At 34.3% G+C, this 20,863-nt stretch overlaps 2 protein-coding genes across 2 annotated transcripts in view; one reads left to right on the top strand and one right to left on the bottom strand.

Moving 5' to 3' along the window:
* The window catches only part of LOC128215357 (uncharacterized), a 65,938-nt gene that overhangs the window by 10,338 nt on the left and 34,737 nt on the right, over positions 1-20,863 (bottom strand). The window contains exons 30-35 of the mRNA XM_052922047.1: positions 20,277-20,381; positions 4,130-4,257; positions 3,859-3,977; positions 2,203-2,378; positions 1,590-1,815; positions 184-817 (exon numbers count right to left, since the gene is read on the bottom strand). Coding sequence (XP_052778007.1) covers positions 184-817; positions 1,590-1,815; positions 2,203-2,378; positions 3,859-3,977; positions 4,130-4,257; positions 20,277-20,381 — 1,388 coding nt within the window. The remainder of the gene's footprint in view (positions 1-183; positions 818-1,589; positions 1,816-2,202; positions 2,379-3,858; positions 3,978-4,129; positions 4,258-20,276; positions 20,382-20,863) is intronic.
* On the top strand, positions 6,982-13,227 carry LOC128213343 (pre-mRNA-splicing factor 38A-like). Its single transcript, XM_052918953.1, has 9 exons — positions 6,982-7,130; positions 7,672-7,831; positions 8,754-8,875; positions 9,245-9,330; positions 10,101-10,202; positions 10,995-11,107; positions 11,416-11,480; positions 11,929-11,974; positions 12,519-13,227. Exons 1-9 carry the CDS (start codon positions 7,001-7,003, stop codon positions 12,727-12,729), a joined length of 1,035 nt encoding a protein of 344 aa, XP_052774913.1. The 5' UTR covers positions 6,982-7,000; the 3' UTR covers positions 12,730-13,227.

The following is a 20,863-nucleotide window of genomic DNA, read 5'->3' as shown; positions in this document are numbered from 1 at the left end:
CTTTCTTTACAATCAGTCTGATCATGTAACTTTTTGTGTAGTTGTTTAGGTCAGAAATCCAAATCATGTGAATAAATCAACAAAAATATAACTTCACAGACAAAATAATAATTATATTAAATTGTAAATCAATTAACACGGAGCTAGATTTTGATAAAACTATAATTGACTTCCAATCTTTACCTGTCTGAGAGTCTGGACCGCACTCTTCTCCCTTCACTGTCCGGTGTTGGATTCCTGAATGACTGATATTCCTCCCCTACACGTTTTAACCTCACACTTTGTACACGCCTCACTTTCCTTTCCGACTTAGCTGGCTCAGGTTTTTTCTCTTCCAACACAGCCAAACTTCTCCTTCTCGGCTCTGTCCGAGGCTGCTTCACTCTTTGAATGATATCATCGTCGTCTACATCAGCAGCTTTAGTAGGTGTTTGGCCACCATTGTTACCATTTTTGTTCATTCTTAACACTGCCTTTCTAAGACTTTCAGATCTTGGAGAGTTAGTCACACTGTCATTAATCTCAATCTTTGATTTATTATCCTTTTGTGGTGAGGCAGTGCCTCTTACTACAAATTTTGAACTAGGAATGATGAGGTCCAAATCATCTTCACTAGTGTCTTTCACTGGCTTGCTTCTTGAACTTCTACGCGAGCCATTACTAACACTACTCTTACTTGAAGCTTTGCTTGATACACTGTCAGTCGAAGTCGTCGATATAATAGAGAATCGATCATCCTCGATTAATTTTGTCACATCTTCGGATTTTAGCCAGGGGTAGGTTGAAAGTCGAGATCTAGGGCTTGAAGTACCTGCAGCTAAAAAGCACAGCTCTACTTTAATCAAATTAATTTAATGAAAATTGATTCAAAGCAGTTTTTGAAATTTTAATCCTTAAAGCAGCTGATTATATACAATTTTAAATTTTAAAATACTAAATTAAACAATTTAAGTTAAGAATTACCCTTCTAGAACATATCATTTATGTCATGTGAAATTCTTTGTATTACAGGCATAAAAGAGACCACAATAACACATCTATCTATAAGACAAAGGCAAAATTCTGAAAGGACACTGGAATTGAGGAAGGGACACTTGATTTCACCTGGTCACAGGTCAGTGGTGGTGTCCCTTGCAGACCCCTGGGAATTATTGTTAGTGTCGACCCCAATTTTTTTTTATCTTAATATCCTTTCAAAACGGAAAATCATCACAACGCCAGTTTGTCTTGGTATATTAATATCTTTTCTATGCAAGAAACTATCTAAAATTCATCCAAGAAAGTGTAAACAAGATACAGCCCAGACAAGGATCATTTCATTTTTTGATCTTTGAGGTTCGCATTGTGCGTGACACGCCACCTTATCATGGTGAACCTTCATGGCAAGGTTGTTTTTTTAAAAATCCTAATATCATGGTCAAGATACAGCCCAGACAATGTTAAGTCTGGGCAGATGGACACATGCACATACACGGTACAGCCATAATGTCAACTATTTCTCGCTCACAGCAAGCGGGCTCAACAAAAACACACACCAGAGATCATTTTCTTATGGTTACACCCTAAAAAAAATTCAAACCAATTCTCACCAACTCCATGTTTTTCCGACGGCTGCAATGGACTTGCTGTACTTTTGCTAGTGACATTGTTTTTCCGGCCAGATCCCTGCAGGTCTTTAGGCTCCCAGTTTTCCTTATCATCATCAAACAGGGAACCGATTTTGCAACCATCGTAACTATGGGCTGCGTAGAACATAGGATGTCTGGTTTTTCGACCACTAGGGGACTGAACAGGGATGTTCTTGCTTTCAATAACCTGAAAGTAACATATGAAACATTGAAAGCTATGAATTCGTTTTCACATTTACATAACTGCTTAATTAATAGTCAAATTTTATTACAGCAAACCCGATATTCGAACACACCTTCTCAATACCTGCAAAAGAAGAATCTTAAAAAATATTACAAATAATAATACTGAGAAGAAGTGTATGACTTTGACCTCATTTACTTATTATGACTGATCATTTATCTACTAATGAAGGCCTAATGCCAAAGCGCCAAAAGTATTCATGTGTTTTTTTAAATTTTATTTTGGAAAGTTTCTTCTAGATTTTTCATTCTTAATTATTAGCAATAAATGCAAATGGAATTACTTGCTCCTAAAAAACAAAATTCTTCACTACCAAAAGATCTCCAGTACCTGACATTTTCCAATAAGCTGTGTAAGGTCCACCACATTGTTGTCACGTTTGTCTGTACTCAGCACCACCTCCTGTGAATTGGTGTTAGTTTTCTTTAAAGCTAAGGCTCTCTGGGCAGGCTTTGGAAGACATTCTATCTGTATGAATCGCCTTGCCTCTGCTAACTTTTCTTTACCTGGAAATTACATCAATCCCTCATATGTAGTATGTACAGATATGAATGTACTTCACCAAGTCTAGGATAATCATATCATTAGCAGATTCTTCAAATTTGCAGTCTAGGATAATCATATTATTAGCAGATTCTTCAAATTTGCAGACAATCCATTCTATAAATTTTCTGACTGCATGCCTTTACTTTCAATTTTAAAGTAGTGAATTTTAAGTGCATTAAGTAGAAGTTAGTGGGTCTCTGTACTATTTGGGACAGTTCAAGCAAATCTTATTGAGAAACTTGATGATATATCTGAGGGTTCATACCAAATTATGGCTTATTTTTAAACTGAAATTTAGTCATTTTGAGAATTATCAAGCCATGTGTTAACTAAAATAAATATCTCACTCCAAATTTTTACAAATAGAAACAATGAGCAAGTGTGTAATAAATGTTCAAAGGTGTAATTAAAGTAAATTTAGACATAGCAACCAGGGTTGTCAATAAGTTTTTGTTGAACCGACTGAAACAGAAAAGCAGGCGGTCAGCTAGGGGGATCCGTGGGTATCCTCCACCCCCAATCCCCGGAAATTTTGAAATTCAGCCCTTCATTTCCTGCATTCTGGGGCATTTTGGGAGAATGGTTAATTAACCCTTTACTTCATAGATACGAATTTTACTTATCTATCCATAGCTTCATAGACATAGCTATATCGATAGCTTCATAGATACGTAATTCTACGTACTCGTAAAGTAGGGTCAATTATTTTCATATCTGATGCTTGTTTATTTGCTATAAATTCATTTCCATGGAGTATAAACTTCGATAAATATGCACTAAAAAAACAACACTATGTTACTATTTTAAGAATTTTGGGAAATCGCGAAATAAGGTCACGGTATCAAAGATAGTTAAAACGTTGACTGCGCAGGGTTATTGGCATTCCTGTCTTGTTTTTCTCGTGGAAATATACACAATGCTGCAAGTTATAATTAACTATCAATAATACAACTATATTTTATTGATCACATGCCTGACGTCACAGGTCATGGTCCAGAATCGTGTCAAAATGTCGACAATGTTGGATAAACAAAATATCGTCTACTGTGTCTACAAATATGCCGAATCATAAGATAAAGTTTCAGATTATCGGAAAAATTTTAACCAGTCAAGGCGAAGCTCTAAATATCGAAAGAGATGTTATAGGCGAAAAGGGCCGTTTTTAACCGTCAGGAACATTTATAACCAAAAAAACTTGCGATCAATTTTTTCTTCTTCCGAATTTGAACCGGCCCAAACTTCATTTGAACCATCCATTTCGGCCAGCGGCCGGTTCTTATTGACAACCCTGAGCAACACCTCAAATTTCTTTTCAAGTATGATTTTTTAGAAATGATGTGCTAAACAATCAGAAAACAATTCTCTGTCTGTATCTGTTCAACTACATAGAAGGGTCACTTCATGCATATATCTACGGAATTATCTGTTAAAATAAATTACCATTGTCAAACAAATCCTTGATCTGACAAACCAGTGCCTTGGATGGGTTTTTGTCGACATCAGTTGCAACCAGCACATAGTCGCCAACACTGTATATTGTACCATTCAGTGTAAATGATCTAAAACAAATCAATAATGCACAAATAAAAGTTTCAGCCAAAAATATAAATTTCTACATTTAACTCTGAACAGATGAACAATGAAAATTTATGCCTAAATTAAACTTTTCATCAGAGTTAATCAAACATGAAAATTATGCAGTGGAACTTACCCATAGCTGAGGGATCTATTCTGGTGTCTATCTTTACTTTTTCCTTTCCCTTGCCATTCGATGTTTTGTTTTGAAGCACGGGTTTGGAAATAGTTTGAAGTCTGCATTTTCTCTCTGCAAACAGCTGATCAACGTGACAGTTCCCGCCAGAACTCAAGCGTCTATTGCTGAAGGTAGCACACAACACTTTTGGAACAGCCTAATAGCAAAGGGAAAATCCTGCAACGCTGTTGTTTACATTCGGAGCTCCTCGGCCATTTTATCGAAAACAACCTCGGATGTATTTGGACGGTTTACACACTCAAAAAGTGGTACGTTTAAGTCCGCTGCAAGTAGATCGCGTAGTAATTTTATTTAGCAGTTAAACTTTGTGACTTAACTCTTGGGATTCTTCATTATGTTTGCTATAATACAATTCAATGACAACAAATTTAAACTTAGATCAATAAATACAACTCTTAAACACTACATTTAACTAATGATATAATTCAAAATTTTACGAACTACTTCAACAGATGTACCGGCATACATCCGAGGTTGTTTATTGTCCCCATGTAGTTTCTGACTATGTTGCACTAATTTTATATAAATTTAAGATGGCTTGATAAATATTAAATAAAAATAATAATATAGAAGTAAAAAGTTTCGATAATATTATATAATACTTAAAATTTTATGTCCCACATAATGGTGGTTTTACAGCAGCTTCTTTTTATTATAATGGTATACGGGATTGGAACATGCTTCCAAATAACATCAAAGACACAGAATCAAAGTATGTTTTTAAGAAATTAGACAAAACTCACCTCTTTAAGGAGATGGAGAAGTTTGAAAAGTCTGTCTTTTTGTATTCATATTTTTTTATGTATTAAATAAATATAAATGCGCTTTCTAAGAATACGCACAATTTTTATATAGTTGCTTTGGTAATTTTTAAATATTCCTTAACTATTATATAATTGTGTGGTATATTATATAATTATGTGATACTGATAGTAGTTTATTTGTGATGAATGTCATATATTAATTTAATTCATCTGAGTATATGATATACTATTATATAATACTGTTCACTAAATCATTTAATGCCAACTTTAATACCTTAGACATGGACCCCGTTGGAAATAAGCTTTTGTACTTGTGCAAATCTTTACGGGTTATCCTGTGCAATGTCATTTATTATGTTAAACTTTATTTGGTAAAACTACCATTAAAATGTCGCCATGTCAAACCTGGAACCAATAACAAATCCTACTCCCAGGTCAAACACATGACCTGCAACTTATGTTGTTAGTATATTTCTTCAGTTTTCGTGGCAGCGATAACTATTCACGATCAGGAAAGTTTGCATTTCAACTAAAAAATATTCCCAGTCCAAGGCAACTGTCAGGAATATGTCATAATGCATACATGTAGCAGTAACGTATCTGGAGTGGTGTGTGGTCGCTCGAATTAAAGGTGACCATAGAACTTGGCATTAGCTGATACGCTTGTATGTAAATATTGGGTGAAAATGAATCATTTCCTTGTGTTTGAATTTAAAAGTTAAAATGCAAAAATGTATTTTTGAAATGGAAAATTCCAAAAAAAATATACTCAAACAATATCCTTAAAAGAAGATTTTTTTCTCTGCATTTTTTATATTTGTTATCTTTGCACCATTGACTTACAGTTAAATAAATGATTTGCTATCGTTTACGATAACAATGAGGTAAAACTTACAAAATATTCAACATAACAACTTGTCGCCTTACTCGCCTTATTCTTATTGTGTCACAACTGATATGTTGACATTTCCGATTTGACCATGATTAAATAAATTGTACATGTAGCAAACACCCTACGTTTACACACGGTTGGGTATAAAAGACTGGCCGAACCGGACCAATTCTGGACCAAATTAAAAGACGCATAGCAATGCGTATTTTAATTTGGTCCGGTCCGGCCCGTCCTTTAATACCAACCCAAAACAAACAAAACTTCCGAACGATTTCTGTAACAGTCAGGAGATTTCCGTTGGTCCGGATTTGGTCCGGACCGACCAGTCTTTTATACACAACCGAACACACAAAGAAATACCAAAAGACATCAACGGAGTCCGTGTACCCCTATGGCACCAAATGTTTACCAAATGACTCCCAAAAGTTATCTAAGGATACCTTAGGGCGCCCAAAGTTTACGACATTATTTATTACATTTCCGTGTTTGCAGTCTCAACAAAAACCAACAAGAGTGAAGTGAACTATTTCTGTATTTAAGGCAATAAAGAACCACTATTTTGATTAAGTCATCATCATCATCATTATCATCATCATCATCATCATCATCATCATCATCATCATCATCATCATCATCATCATCATCATCATCATCATCTCAAGGGATTGCATCACTCCGCAAGGAGTATACTCGCAATTGGGCCAACACAGGAGTATCTAACGGGAGTTTGTATGAAAGGAAACACTAAATAGTAAATACTGTAAATCAATATACCAATGACCGACTGTCACTACTTTGTGTTACGAACGTTATTGACTGCAAATTGATCAAATGATTGATTTAATAAAATGGCTGCAAATCTATTACTACATGATAGCTATTTTCCTGTATGATCAGTTATTCTAAATTAATAAATGGGAAGTGAGTGTGTTATTTTACGACTTTTCAGTTTCTAATCATGGCCTTTACAAGCATGTCAGCTAAAACAAATAACTTGAAAACAAAAATGCGAAATAAATTCTGAAATCATTTATATACTGGGTGGGACCAATAGCATAATCCAACTTATCAAGATACTGGTACAAGTCGAAGTAAGTTTTACATTGAAAGAGTGTTGTCTGCTACGCCAAACGCCTCGCGATCCAGATCAAAATGGCGAACCGAACAGTGAAAGATGCTCACTCAATTAAGGGGACAAATCCCCAATATTTGATTGAGAAAATAACTCGAACGCGTATATACGAATGCAGATATTGGAAAGAAGAATGTTTCGCCTTGACCGGTATAAATATTTTTCCGATCTGTCCAAAATGATTAGTAGATCAAAATCGGACGTTTCATTTATTCGGATAAAATATTGATGTCTGGATGAACTGTTATCATTGTCATGAAATATTTTCTTCGAAGTTAAATTGACCATGTGATTAAGATTCACTGAAGTACGTTATTTCATATAATATTGTGACAGATTTATTTTATTGATTATCATTTCTTGTTGCAGTCACACTGGCAAATTGGTCCCCAGATCTAAGCTTCTCTTGCTGAGGCAGAAAATTCAAGTTATTTTCAGACCCTGCAGGATTAAGCTTATTTGACCATGAGAATCAGGAAGTTTGGACTCAGAAATATTTGGGCATTTTGACTTGCTAAAGTACAGTACCCAAAACGTTAAGCATTAACATTCTCTATGCCTCTGAAAATAAAAATAACTTTTTTGATGGGTGCCTTATATCAGCACTTAAAGCAATAGTTGAGAGCTCTGATTATGATTTTATAATTATTTGCTATCATCATTCATAGGTAATGTTTGTTTTTCGTTGCAGCGGAGTTACTGGTAGACAAAGCAATGGGCTTGAAGTACATTGGTGGGGTGTATGGAGGAAACATCAAGCCTGCACCATTCCTCTGCCTTCTACTGAAGATGCTGCAAATCCAACCAGAGAAAGACATAATCGTAGAATTCATCAGAAATGAAGACTTTAAGTATGGCTTTTCTTTTGGGCACAATTTATGATAGATCAGATTTGCAAAATGATAATCTTACTAAATGATTTTTCATTTCCTGACCGTAGAAAGTATTTCAAGGTTGTTATCAGATACAAATTGTATCATGAAATCAAATAGCGGGTTTATTCTATCCAGTCCATTATTTACTCTTTGATGTAATAAGTCAATGAATTAATGATTTAATATCCTGTTAATTTTTAAGGTAAAACAGATATTAAGATAATTAGCAATCATTAAGAGGGCTCTAAATGGGGTGTACAATTGTGTAATTTTGGAAAAACGCAATGGATTTTTAACCTTTTGCGCATTAAAATGCAAAAGAATTAATTGGCTTGTGTATTTGCCTGTCTGGTATCAATCAATTAAAAAGGGTGAGTTGAGTGTACTCAAATCAAGCCCTTTGCAGTACTATTTCGGAAATTTCTTTAGTTTATCATCAGAGGTTGATGCATAGGATCTTGTCATTTTTTCAGAACCGTTGAAGTGTCTTCCTTAGAAATATCATCTGAACAAGGCTTTAATTATTTGGATAATCGTTGTTCAAATCTTATAAGTCCATATGATTGAAAAATCTTTGAAACAAAATCAGAGCATCACACACTTTTGGGTTAAAAATACTTCATATAATACCCTTCGTCTGATCTAAATCATTATCTTGAGGTTTTGGCAGCAACCAATTGTATATACTTGGAAAAGTTGTTCACGTAACGGGTTATCTTTAGGATAGTTGCACATCTAAATAATTTAATTAGCTAAAAGTTATTATTGGATAAATTTTGACAAATCAGTTTGGGCTAACCAAATCAAAGGAGTAACCTATTGAAAGACAGGTTTATGAAATTAGCTGCAGATGATTCAGACAATTTCTTGTTCACTAAACAGGCCCTTCATTATTCAGGTATGTCCGAGCCCTCGGTTCCCTGTACATGCGACTGACAGGCACATCTATTGACTGCTACAAGTATCTGGAGCCACTCTACCTGGACTACAGAAAACTCAAGAGGCAGAAGAATGATGGATGTATGACAAATTGCTGACTGTTATATCGAGTGTCTGAAGAAGACTGTATTAACTAACTGTATTTATTCGAATACTTACTGCAGTCTGGCATGCATTCTTCGATATGTTAATTTGTTCTCAGAATAGTATAAGTTATAATTATTCATAACCACAGGCCTCACAAACTTACATTTTCAGAATTTCCTGTAATGCTGTACTTCAGTAGTAACTCCGATTCATGTAATTCTTCTTTACAAGATTTAATATCAAACAATTATGTTGTGGCCTGTTTTAAGAAATGTTATCAAAAATCCAATTTGTAATCATTGGCCTTGAATACTAGGAGAATTTTACAAGTTAAAGCATGGTTGTTCTGTTTAAAACTTGCAGCATTTGAGCTGTTACACATGGATGAGTTTATTGATGAGCTTATCAGAGAAGAAAGAGTCTGCGACATCATCCTTCCTCGCATACAGGTAATTACCCAGTAGGATTTCTCCGTCAGAACTCTGTTTAAACTAACAACATTGTTTACTTCATCATTGTTAACTTTTAAATCCTTACTTCTTTGAAAGTTTAAAGGTTACCGGTACATTTTTTATCTGTTTTTTTTACAAAAGTTTCTGCTGTACATGATTAAATTCAGTGAGTGAATTTATATAAGCACATCATCAAAAATTCATGTTAAAAAGTCTTGATGATTGAAATTATGTCTAGGGGATACCATTGCCTAGTACCAGTGATTTTACGTGATCTTTAAATGGTATTAAAATTGTCCGTATGTGGTGTAGGGTGTTTTGTAACATCCTGTATATATATATATATATATATATATATATTTGGAATGATCTACCATGTATGGAAAATGTCTGACAGAAGGTACATGTAGAATACCTTGCCTAAAAGCATTTGTTTTTAAAAAAAACATAACAGACCCGGATTGACCATATTGAATATCCCTTTTATCCTCTTATTTTGTTAAGTTATTTAAAATAACTGTCACCATGATAAGATACATATTTCATACATGTACGACCATAAAAAAATACACAACCATTTTATTTCCGCCACTCTGGACAAAGTCATCCTTCTTCGTATTAGTATAATTAAGGTTTTATTGACACTGCTGACTAATCTTATTTGTCATCATGCTGTCATGTATGTATGACCTAAGTTTAAGAAAGATATTTGTTGTTGTTGTTGACAATAATCAGCTGTTAGAACCTCTGTTATTCTGTTATTACAGAAACGTAATGTGTTGGAGGAAAGTAACCTATTAGATACTCGTGTCAGCGCCCTGGACGAAGATCTTGATGAAATGGAGACCGATGAGGAGGAAGACATTATGGTATGTATCAGCCGCAGACAATAATTCACTTATCCTTCTTTGCCCTTTGGCAAATAGATCGGACTTTTGACCGACAAGCCATTCAATAAGCGTATGTATCATGTTCAGTGTTCAGGAAGAGTGTATTTTGGAGGAGTTGGCGGGTGTGAGCTTATGGAAAAATATAGCAGTGCCCTAAATGTATGTCCAGGGTTCCGTTTCAATAAACATCGTAAGGTTAATTTAACCTTAAGATGTTTATTGAAACGGAACCCTGGTTTAAGATTGTGAATTTCCAGTCATAATCCCATTTTGGGCAGAAACTGTGTTGCCATAAAAAATTTCATATTTACTCCATAACTTTACAGGTGTCCTCAAGCCCTTTAACCTAAGATATCTTATTGAAATGGGCACCTGCAGGCTGTTTCATAAAAAATATAGGATAAACTTTATACCTGTATAGGAAAAATCTTACAGTTTAATACAGAAATATCTCATAGGCTAGGATTATTGAAGAAAGGGCCCATTGATGTCCATTTAAAAGGCCTTGAGAAAGTGTCCTTGTTTTGTCTCAGACCTGGTACTGCTTGGTTTAGACGTGGAAGGACGGAGAAGGGATACATGTGGCAATATGATCATTACAGCAAACTGGATAGGCAAGATGATGATGAAAAGGACTTAATAGGAGTTTTATATTCTTCGAATGAACAAACCTTTAAATTTCTAAGTAAAGGCTGATGTGCGTTCAATGGATTCACTTAAATTATGTTGTGGATATCTAATTAAAATTAATTTCACTGTCTTTCTTTTCAGGATATTTACAAGGCAGCGAGCTCAGAGAAGCGTAAGATAAACCGAGAATTGGACCGACCGGCTCGAAGCCCGTCCCCCACTAGAGGACGGAGGTCCCCCTCTCCTCACCACAGGTTAACATTCATATGTTATCCTTTAAGTGACTACATGATTTATTTATTTTAAACTTCAAGATTAACGATTTTTGATTTTTAAATTTCATTCAGTTTTGTGTTTATTAACTTATGTATGTAACTTATTTGGCTAGTTTAGAGAAGATACATACCCCTAAACATGCTACGCTCAAGATATTTTGAGAAATTTGGGCCTGTATGGTTAACAAGATCTAAGAATCACTTGCAGTTGATTCGGAAATCAAATTATACAAAGTTCATTTTGTGAGTGTTGTGAGTTTATTAACTTATATTTCAATTTTTCACAGAGATAGAGACAGGGGCAGAAAAAGATCAAGGTCCAGGGAAAGAACAGATAAAGACCGAAAATCAGGTAAAATTTCTTGTTTTATTTGCAAATGGCATCGCCATTATGAGATAACATCATGATATGCTTTTCATATATAACTAGTTTGATAACTTTTGATTTGATGTCTTATATGAACAGCTTTGTACATTATATTCATTACATAGTGATGTATTTAGCGAAGTGAATCAACAAATTAATATTCATGTTAAAAACTTATATGACATTTGTGGTCATTCAATACGAAATTCATTAGAATTGCTCGCTTAGAATCAATTTGTAAATTTGAGTAAAATTGTGTCATTAAATTTATATAAATAACCACTGGTTTTATATTCTCTATTTATACACATCTGTAATTGCATACTCAGTTTAAGTTTACGTGACGGATGAGAGAAATGAAAACATTCAAGAAACAATTAAAAAATGTACAATACTACCCCTGGAAAACTACATGTAAAATCACTTGTTTCAGATAAAAAGCATAAAGAAGATGATAAAAAACACAAAGATGATGACAGGTAAGGCTTCAAGTTCCTTTCCCTCTGATAGCAGTTTGTATGAACAAGTTCATTGGGAATAATACTACAATGACAGGATGCCATTATGCACCAGTAGTCAATTGTAACCCCCCCCCCCCCCCCCCCCCCCCCCCCCCCCCCATCGCCAATCAAATGTTTTCAATCAAATATGGGCATGCTCTTTCAGATTACTGGCATTGTCTTTTCTGTGAGTGGCTTTTAAAAAAATACGTAGTCAGCCTGATAGTTAATCCCAGTTTACAGTCAAGTATCCACATGGTTATGCAATACTATGCAGCATAGTCATTTTAGGTATAATTATATCCTTTAAGATGTCCATTGTTTTACTTTGGCGATTTTAAAAGCAGGCAAGAAAACACTTAATTCAATATTTACGGTAATATCAGTGTTTTACACAATTTTACGCGTGGGATTTTTAAAACCCCTGGAGTTAAGTTCTGGGACATCTTTGAGAATTTTCAGACTTTATCTGCTCATTGAAACACCTGAATGTGTATTCTCCATCTGAAATTTTAACCCACAGAAAACACAAGAGCAGCAAATCCAGTAAAGATCATCGAAGCGACCGGGATAAAGATCGTGATCGTGGGCGTGAGGACGATCGTCACAAAGATCGACATCGCCATAGAGACCACGGGGGTCGTCCTGACAAGAAGATGTCGAAAGACGAACAGGAAATACAAGAAGCCAATGAACTGCGAGCTAAACTTGGCATGGCCCCTTTGAGGCCATAGGAAAGGGCCATAGTGTTATTCATGTTTTTTAATCTGAAAAGACAATGTATCTTTAGTAGTCAAATTAAGCACAAGCTCTGAATTGGTTAAATGCGTCTTGTGAGTTTGCTAAAATATGAACTTGATATAGCCTTAAAATATGAATTTGAAATAGCCGGTCTTGTTACAATATCTTCAGACAGGTAGTTATGTTAGAATTGAGGCTTGTTAATTTCAAAAGCCTGATTTAAATGGCTGTATTGTGATTAAAACTTAAAATGTATTGATGAATAAAATAACCCTCTATAATATCTGACAATGTTTATAATCTAATGGGTTTTTTTCACACTGTTGTCATATGTTGAAACGTCTTGGATGTTATTTCATTGATGACTGAAACATCTTATACCATTTTTAATATTCCGTTAGGCAGATATTTGAAATTGGGATTTGTTTTGAACATATGATACAATGCCCGCATGATGTGTATAATTTTTCAGACAATAAATACTAAATGGTAAATGATATTGTATTTTCTTTTCAAATTAACACCTATTCCAATATTGGTTGGAGAGATTCATTTCCCTGAGTATCAACCTTTAAACTTTTAGGCACAATGTTTCAATTCCTTGCTCAAAGTTTCACCACTTGAAAGGTTATGTGTGATATAACCAATCTTAAGTCATCAGATACACAAATATGCAATATGAAACAAAGGGTAGTCTATGCTTCCTTAAGAGCCCCACCTTTGTTTTATTACTGGAGTTTGATTAGGCGACAAGTTTCTTCAACAAATTGACAAACCCGTTTCCAAAGTAATGGTTTGACAGTGCTCTATCAGGCAGCGGTTTTGCGAAAAAGGTTTGTCGAAGTGTTTTAACTTTTAAGAAACTAAACTCTCAATCAAATTCTGGTAAAAGACCCAAGGTTGGACTGTGTAAACAGCGTAGACTGCTCTCTGTTTCATTTAAAATGGTGAAGAAATACCTAGTAACATTATCTTCATTCAAAGCAAAATGTTGGCATCCAAAGTAGCCTTTATGACACACTTGATCATGTGTTATTCACACACTATGCTGAAGTGATACTGGGCCATCATGGAGTAAAAATTGTGCAGAGCGAACATCAACGATCAAGGGACATAACAATGATAACTGGCAATATGTGTACCAAGTTTCATTTGAATATCTTGAATGGTTAAAAAGTTCTGGCCAAGTTTAATAATTTTGCATGACAACCAAACAAGGCTTAGTAACCAGCTAACTGGATAAAATCATGAAACTGGCTAGAACTATACTAAAATGTTTCCAGGCAAAACTATAATAAGGAAAACAAACATATACTTGACAATTTAATTTTTAACAATTAAAGTCAATTTGATCTGAAATTTTAACAATGATTCATAACAAAATGCATAACATGATAAACAAATATCCAACATTCTACAAAATGTAAACAGACATACAAATATACATGTATTGAAAACATGATTGTTTCTTTAAACAACATACAATACACAAACAAGACTCCTCCATTTAAGGTAAGCCATCCATCATTGAGATAGTGCATTTAAGATATTAAAGCTGCACTCTCACAGATTTACCGTTTTTACAACTTTTTTTATTTTTTGTCTTAGAGTGAGCAAATTTTTTGCGTAAATATCTGCAAACAAGTGATAACGGTTTAAGAAAACTGCATAAGACATTAATTTTTTAACTTAAATATAAAATTCTGCGATCTAATTTTTTGTCAGCAGTCTTATAAAACTGGTTTCCATGGATTTTCGGAAAAAAATGCTCGTTCCAAGGCAAAAAAAAAATGTCAAAATGTTCAATCAGTGAGAGTGCAGCTTTATCATCAAGATTATTTTCAGGTTCAATTTGCACTGATAAACCATTATAGTATTATCATATTTGAAAACACCATAACGATGCTGCTATTATGATATATTAAAGGGAGGTAATCATACAGAATTTTACTATGATTATATAGCAATTTTATTTATTTGTTTCTTAAGAAACACAATGTCTATATATTAAAAAAAACCTTTCAGTGAATACTTTAAAAAAATATAATATTTAAACTTAATATTTTGTAACTTTAAAATGCATCTTTACCAATAGCATGTCTTTGTATTAATGATGGATGGATTACTTTAAATTACAAAGTCCATTTCATTTTGAAACACAAAAGTGTTCTTAATTTTCTTGAATTATAGACAAATAACCATTTATCAATGAATAAAAGCATGCCATATTTATTTGTTTAAATGTATTCGTATGCAAATAAGCCATCCAGTAAGCTATTGATCAGTGGCTAAATTTCATTATAATGCAATTACCGTACCAACCAATTACTTACTGGACGGCTATTACCGTATGAATAAACATGACGCAGAAGGGAACCTAGCTCCATCAGAATATGTATTCAATAGAATTCAAATTCTTAGACATACCTCAGTGATTCCATTCAGTACATTTGCCAATTAATTTTACAGTCCAATTACCAGCCTTCCCCTTAGTCAAACAATCAATCAATCTCAATGATTCAATTCAGTTCATTGGTCAATTAATTTTACTGTCCAATCAAAACAATCCTATCCTCAAGACATGCATCAGTGATTAAATTCAGTCAATCAAAACACTCAGATCCTACTCTATGAGTTAAATTTAAGTTGGCTATTGTATAGAGCCCCTGGTCTCTTAGTCTTATCAAAGTTGTTAGTTAGAGGTTGTCATTGAAAAAATTAGAAAAATACGATAATGAACAAAATGTCATCTCTTTAATGTTCATAATTGAACGGCTGAAGGATGTCCAGTGTCATGTTATTGTTACATGTCATTGTGCTTATCACCAGCATCCTCATCATAGATACAAACTTAGTACTTATTCATAAAATATATATTTAATATTATGTAATGTAAATATCCCAAGTAATGTAAATCTATATGGTTTGTTGATGTAAAATATGATTATTCATTAATAAAATTTACCATGGAATAAATACCAAGCATGTATACATGTATGACAGAAAAAGCTGTTTGGTCCAATTGAGGGTAACAATTACTATTAAGGCTTCTTTTTTTGGTCTGTAACAAATTCCATACTCTCTTGCAAACTCCACACAGAGTTACTTCCCTTACAGGACAGTAATCTCAGCCACCATACAAATCATGTGACCATAAATACCCACATTAGACATCCTTTAAAAAAATAACATTTGTTAATGTAAATTGACAAAAGTTTAGAGCTTTGGTAAGACTTCATCACCAGATAACCCTGATACACTTCTGTGCTACGCTTCATTGGATACCATGGGTGATTTGGAAATTAGCATTATCATGAATAATAAATGAGGCAGTTAAGTTCCGCAAGGAAACCTCCCCGGAAATCTGACTCTCACATATGCACAGATCCTCATACTAACATTTTCCCGTAGAAAAAGTATTCTGGCGTAAGATTGAATTGACTCAGTGCTGTTATCAGTTCAAATTTTATACCAACCACTTATACCACTTGCCTACAGAGACAACTAACAGTTCAGAGCTATCTAACAGTTCAGAGTTATTGAAGAGTGTTTAATTGTCGTGTGCAATTTCATTGGAAGAAGAGTTGTCTCCCATGTCTCATGCATATTCATATAATCATGATTTTGTCAGTCTTTTTTCCCACGGTATGTATGAAGTGTAACGCAAGAAAGTACTGTGGTTGCCAATGGTGAGACTTGAGCCCACCACAAACCATTCTCTGCTTCCCACAGTCAGGTGTGCTTACCTACTGAGCTATGATGAATAACATGATTTCATGTTAGAAAAGTAAGCTTAATTTCTATACACTAAAACTTTGCAACACTTTGCCTGAGCAGAAAGAGAAATTTTGGCAGTCAATGAAGCAGACAGTATGATAGATGATATCACAGCCATCCCCAGAGATCCAATGTCACAACCAATGAGAAATACAGAGGGACTTGTACAGGATGAGCACTAAATAGTTCTTTTAAGAACCAACAAACCAAAAACATACATAAAGTACTTAAGTTTCCAGTACTGAATATTAAGAGTATTGGTTACGCATTGTACAGTCGAACCCCGTTGGCTTGAACTTGCTTGGCTCCAATTCCTCATTGGCTCGAACAGGATGTAAAGGACCGATTTCTTTATACTGAAGGTAAACATTTCCGCATGGCTACAATTTTCCAAGGCTAGAGGCAGTTTGAGTCATCAGGGTTTGACTGTAGTATACAAAATCTCTATTCTAAATGACATTCATCTAAAAAAAAAATATATATATATATAAGACATGTCAAAACATTTTTTCTGACATTTTGATAGTTTAACCAAAGCATGTATATTTTTTTCTTGTATAGAAACTTATTTTTGACTGAATTGAAATGAACAATCGAATAAGGCCTAAAAAATAAATTGTGTGGTTCGGGTCATCCGACCCTACCTGGAAAATACCGCTGACCCTACTGTTTTTTGGTGGGACTTGCGAAAAAAAACACTCTATATCCGAGATTGACATGTCAATATCAGACTAGGGGCCATGGACCCGTTTGATGAAGAACAAATGTACGACATTCCTGTCGATTGAATGTCTTCTAATTTTAATATACCCCACCCACCACTGCAGGACAAGACATGACCCTTTTCACTTGTCATGTTTTTATCCAATGATGCAATCATAAAAGAAATAGTTTAAATAAAATAGCAGCTGGGCAAACATACTACTAGTATAGAACGGAAATATAAAATTCTGAGAGTTCTGACACAGGCTGGTGCCTGACAAAATGTGACTTTATTTTAAACTGGGACTGAAACCTTGGTCTGTTGCCATTTGTACAGTTTATAAAATATTCCTAACTTTACTTCTTGGAAAATGGCAGAAAATGTTTTTGAGATGCTGAAGCAGGTCATTATTGTCATTTAATTATCAATATGTTTTGCTTTCGCAAGGTGTGTAACGAATGACAACGAAACTCGCCTAGCTCAGTTGGGAGAATGCCAGTCTATCAATCTAAGTGTTTGTTTATCCAGGAAAATCATTGTTACCGAATCTTGAGCCCCAGCAATATCCTAATGTAACTGAAATACTGTTGAAATGGGACAAAAACAAAGCAAACGAACCTGTACCAAACTAAACACCTAAAAAAAAAAATCCCTACCTACCCTACCTATTCTTGGGGGCCATTTTACCCTAACCACACAATTTAATTTTTTAGGCCCAACTCAGTTTGGGTTTATAACACCTATCCTATACAACTCGCACTTAGTATAAATACACGTATACTAATAAACTACATTTACAATGAAGAGAAAAGGAATGCATGCATTCTCTACATGTATACAAACTGGAGAATGATACAGAGTTTATTTTCACTATTTCAGTATGGGTCCATGTCATGTCTGATTGGGAAAATGCCTCATTTTGACTAAAAAAGGAATTCCAATTTTAACTAGAATGCTTAAAAAATAGAAAGAAAAGATAAAAGGCAAAACAGTTTTGTTTTGTTTTTAAGAATAAACCAATACAAAAATGGTTTGGGGTCCAATGTTTTAACTAGACCTGTTTTGGATCGAAAAATTTGAAGTTTTTTATCTTTAGGGAAAAAGCAAATGTTTTAGCCTTGGAAATGGTGCCAAATTTGGGCCATTAAATGCAACTTTACAACTACACAATATATGAACTTAGAAATAATAATCAACTTAATGTGGTTTCATATGCCCTATCATGCTATAGCTTATATCATATGCTTACATTGTCAGCCTTAATAAAGTATTTTATTAAACATAATAGAGTAATAGAAAATTAAGTTCAGACTTACAAATATTCATTTAAACTATGAGTCCACCAAGCACATTGGTTTAATTCAAATGAGTTTTAAGTCAAACATTTGGAAAAATATAATCAAACTCTCATTCCATGGCAATTTTTCATAGGCTGAGCACAAACTGGTAGTATGGCGCAGAATACGACGAAACATCAATACAATTATCATGAAATCTGGGGCCATATTCGCTAATGTCTCGAGTCTGAGTTTGACACTCGGGCTCAGAAAACTGAAATCTTATATGTTTTAAAATATAACTAATTATAACAAAATATAACAAAATATATATACCTGATTGTAGAAGATTTGATTTTTAACAGATACAGAGATGTTTATTATCTTTGCTCATGTAACAGCATTTTTACACCCCAGTGTGGTGTATTCCCATGTATTCAACTCATTCACAAGTGAGTCCACTATATGTTTGCTTTTCTGAGTCTGAGTCTGAAACTTAGACTCAAGACATAGGTGAATATGGGCCCTTTACTTGAAATACCTACTAGGCTTAGATATTGTTATTACAAAATGAAAATATGAAACTTAACTGCCCTCTGAAAATAACATTTACACAATGGTCCATAAATGCAATATACATGTACAAGATTAGAGCAAAAAATGATAATTAAGAATGATTAAAAGCTTAGAAAGTCCCAAATTTGTACAGGTTGGAAATTATACTGTATACCTACAGTAAACAGACAATGGCCTCACTAATCAAAACTTGATTAAAGTTAGCAACACCATTATGACATTGTTGTTGACTTTTAGACTATATGATGATGAGCTCACAAAGTTAAATATAAACAAGTACAACTGAAGCATTTCGCTCAGATCTTGTTATAAATATAGTGTATCCAATAAACTTCCAGAACTGTAAAGATTTCAAAGTAAAGAATAATGACGTTAACAATGTTGTGAACTTAAACAAGGTTTTGAACAATCGGCCCAATGTCCCACTTACATGAACACTTAATTCAAGTCTATGTACAATGTATCACTTACACTATAAAAAACAAGAGTGCTGAGGGGCGAACCTCAACGCCTATCTGTTATTACTAAGTCAAAAAAGGGGCATAACTCAACAATTATTAAAGCCAGAGTTATGGGCCTTGATTTACAAGAGTGTTTTGTTTTTGGCAACATGTGTGGCAAGTTTCATTTAAATATCTTGATTTTTTTTTAGCTATGAACAAAGTTGATTTACGAGAGTGTGTTTGTCTCTGACAACATGTGTAGCAAGTTTCATTTAAATATCTTGAATGTTTTTTGAGCTTTGATCAAGGTGAAAGATTTTGCACAACCATTGCAGTCAAGACACTAAGTCTATTAAAATACCTGGTCTTGTTTTCATAAACAAACAGACCAGCTAATAATAATACCATGCAAAACAAGGATAAACACAAGTGGTTGTTATCAACAGGTCTTTTACTGTGAACTTTGGTTCATTTAACCATGACACAAATGTAAAATATGACATTGCATTAGCACATTGTTAACAATTACCTACCAAAATGTATGGCATGAAATATCGGAAAGTTCACTTTGTACAGCTGGGAAAAATCATAGGGGAAAATATGATTCATGAACAGTTTTGAGACTTTATTTTAGTGTTGAGACTTAATTCCAGTCTAATAAAGTCTAAACACTTTTTCACACTTTCTTAGTGGTTCATCACACTATTCACCAAGAGTTTGTCACACTTTTTCCATGAGTTAATTCTAGCCAGTCGTCCCTCTCAAGTCTTGGCGGGTGGGGTAAGCTTTTTCAGCTCTTTCTTCAGGCTGTGTGTTGCGGAGTCAAGCTGAGAACACTTGCCGCCGGACCGTGACCACTGCTGCATCTCCTGAAAAGAGGGCAATTGAATGCCAATTTTTCGTATTATACCTCACATGACATACCAATGTTAAATTCTGCAATACCTATCATGGGCAATTTCGTACTGCCTTACACTGGCAGTAGTGTTTTGCCTCGGATAACAGTATTTCTCTCCAGTTGACAATATGCACTGTCACACGTGAAGCCATGCGGTATTTATATAATGCAGCAATGATTGTAAATGCACATGTAGGACCGTTTAGTAGTGATGTACTGTGTACATTTTATATATCTGCTATGGACAAAAGCTCTCTTGATCAGTTTAGCGATGTACATATATTTAATTTAAAATCTGATATGTGCGTAAGTTCTGAAGAGCTTTTTAGGGATGAACGTATGTACAATTTATAATATGATATGTAAGCAAGCTCTGTAAAGCTTTTTGACAATGAATGCACACCTGTTTATCCTTTTAGCCATAAACATATGTACAATTTGGGCAAGGATGAT

Source organism: Mya arenaria, chromosome 13 (genome assembly GCF_026914265.1).
Source record: "Mya arenaria isolate MELC-2E11 chromosome 13, ASM2691426v1".
NCBI lineage: Eukaryota > Metazoa > Mollusca > Bivalvia > Myida > Myidae > Mya > Mya arenaria.
Note: the sequence above shows the minus strand (reverse complement) of the source record. Positions and strands in the feature narration are given on the sequence as shown.

Coding starts and splice junctions, on each gene's coding strand:
- LOC128213343 (XM_052918953.1), top strand. CDS start 7,001: ATGGCGAACCGAACAGTGAAAGATGCTCACTCAATTAAGGGGACAAAT. Junction 7,131..7,671: donor AGAATGTTTCGCCTTGACCG/GTATAAATATTT, acceptor TTTTCGTTGCAG/CGGAGTTACTGGTAGACAAA. Junction 7,832..8,753: donor ATCAGAAATGAAGACTTTAA/GTATGGCTTTTC, acceptor TTCATTATTCAG/GTATGTCCGAGCCCTCGGTT.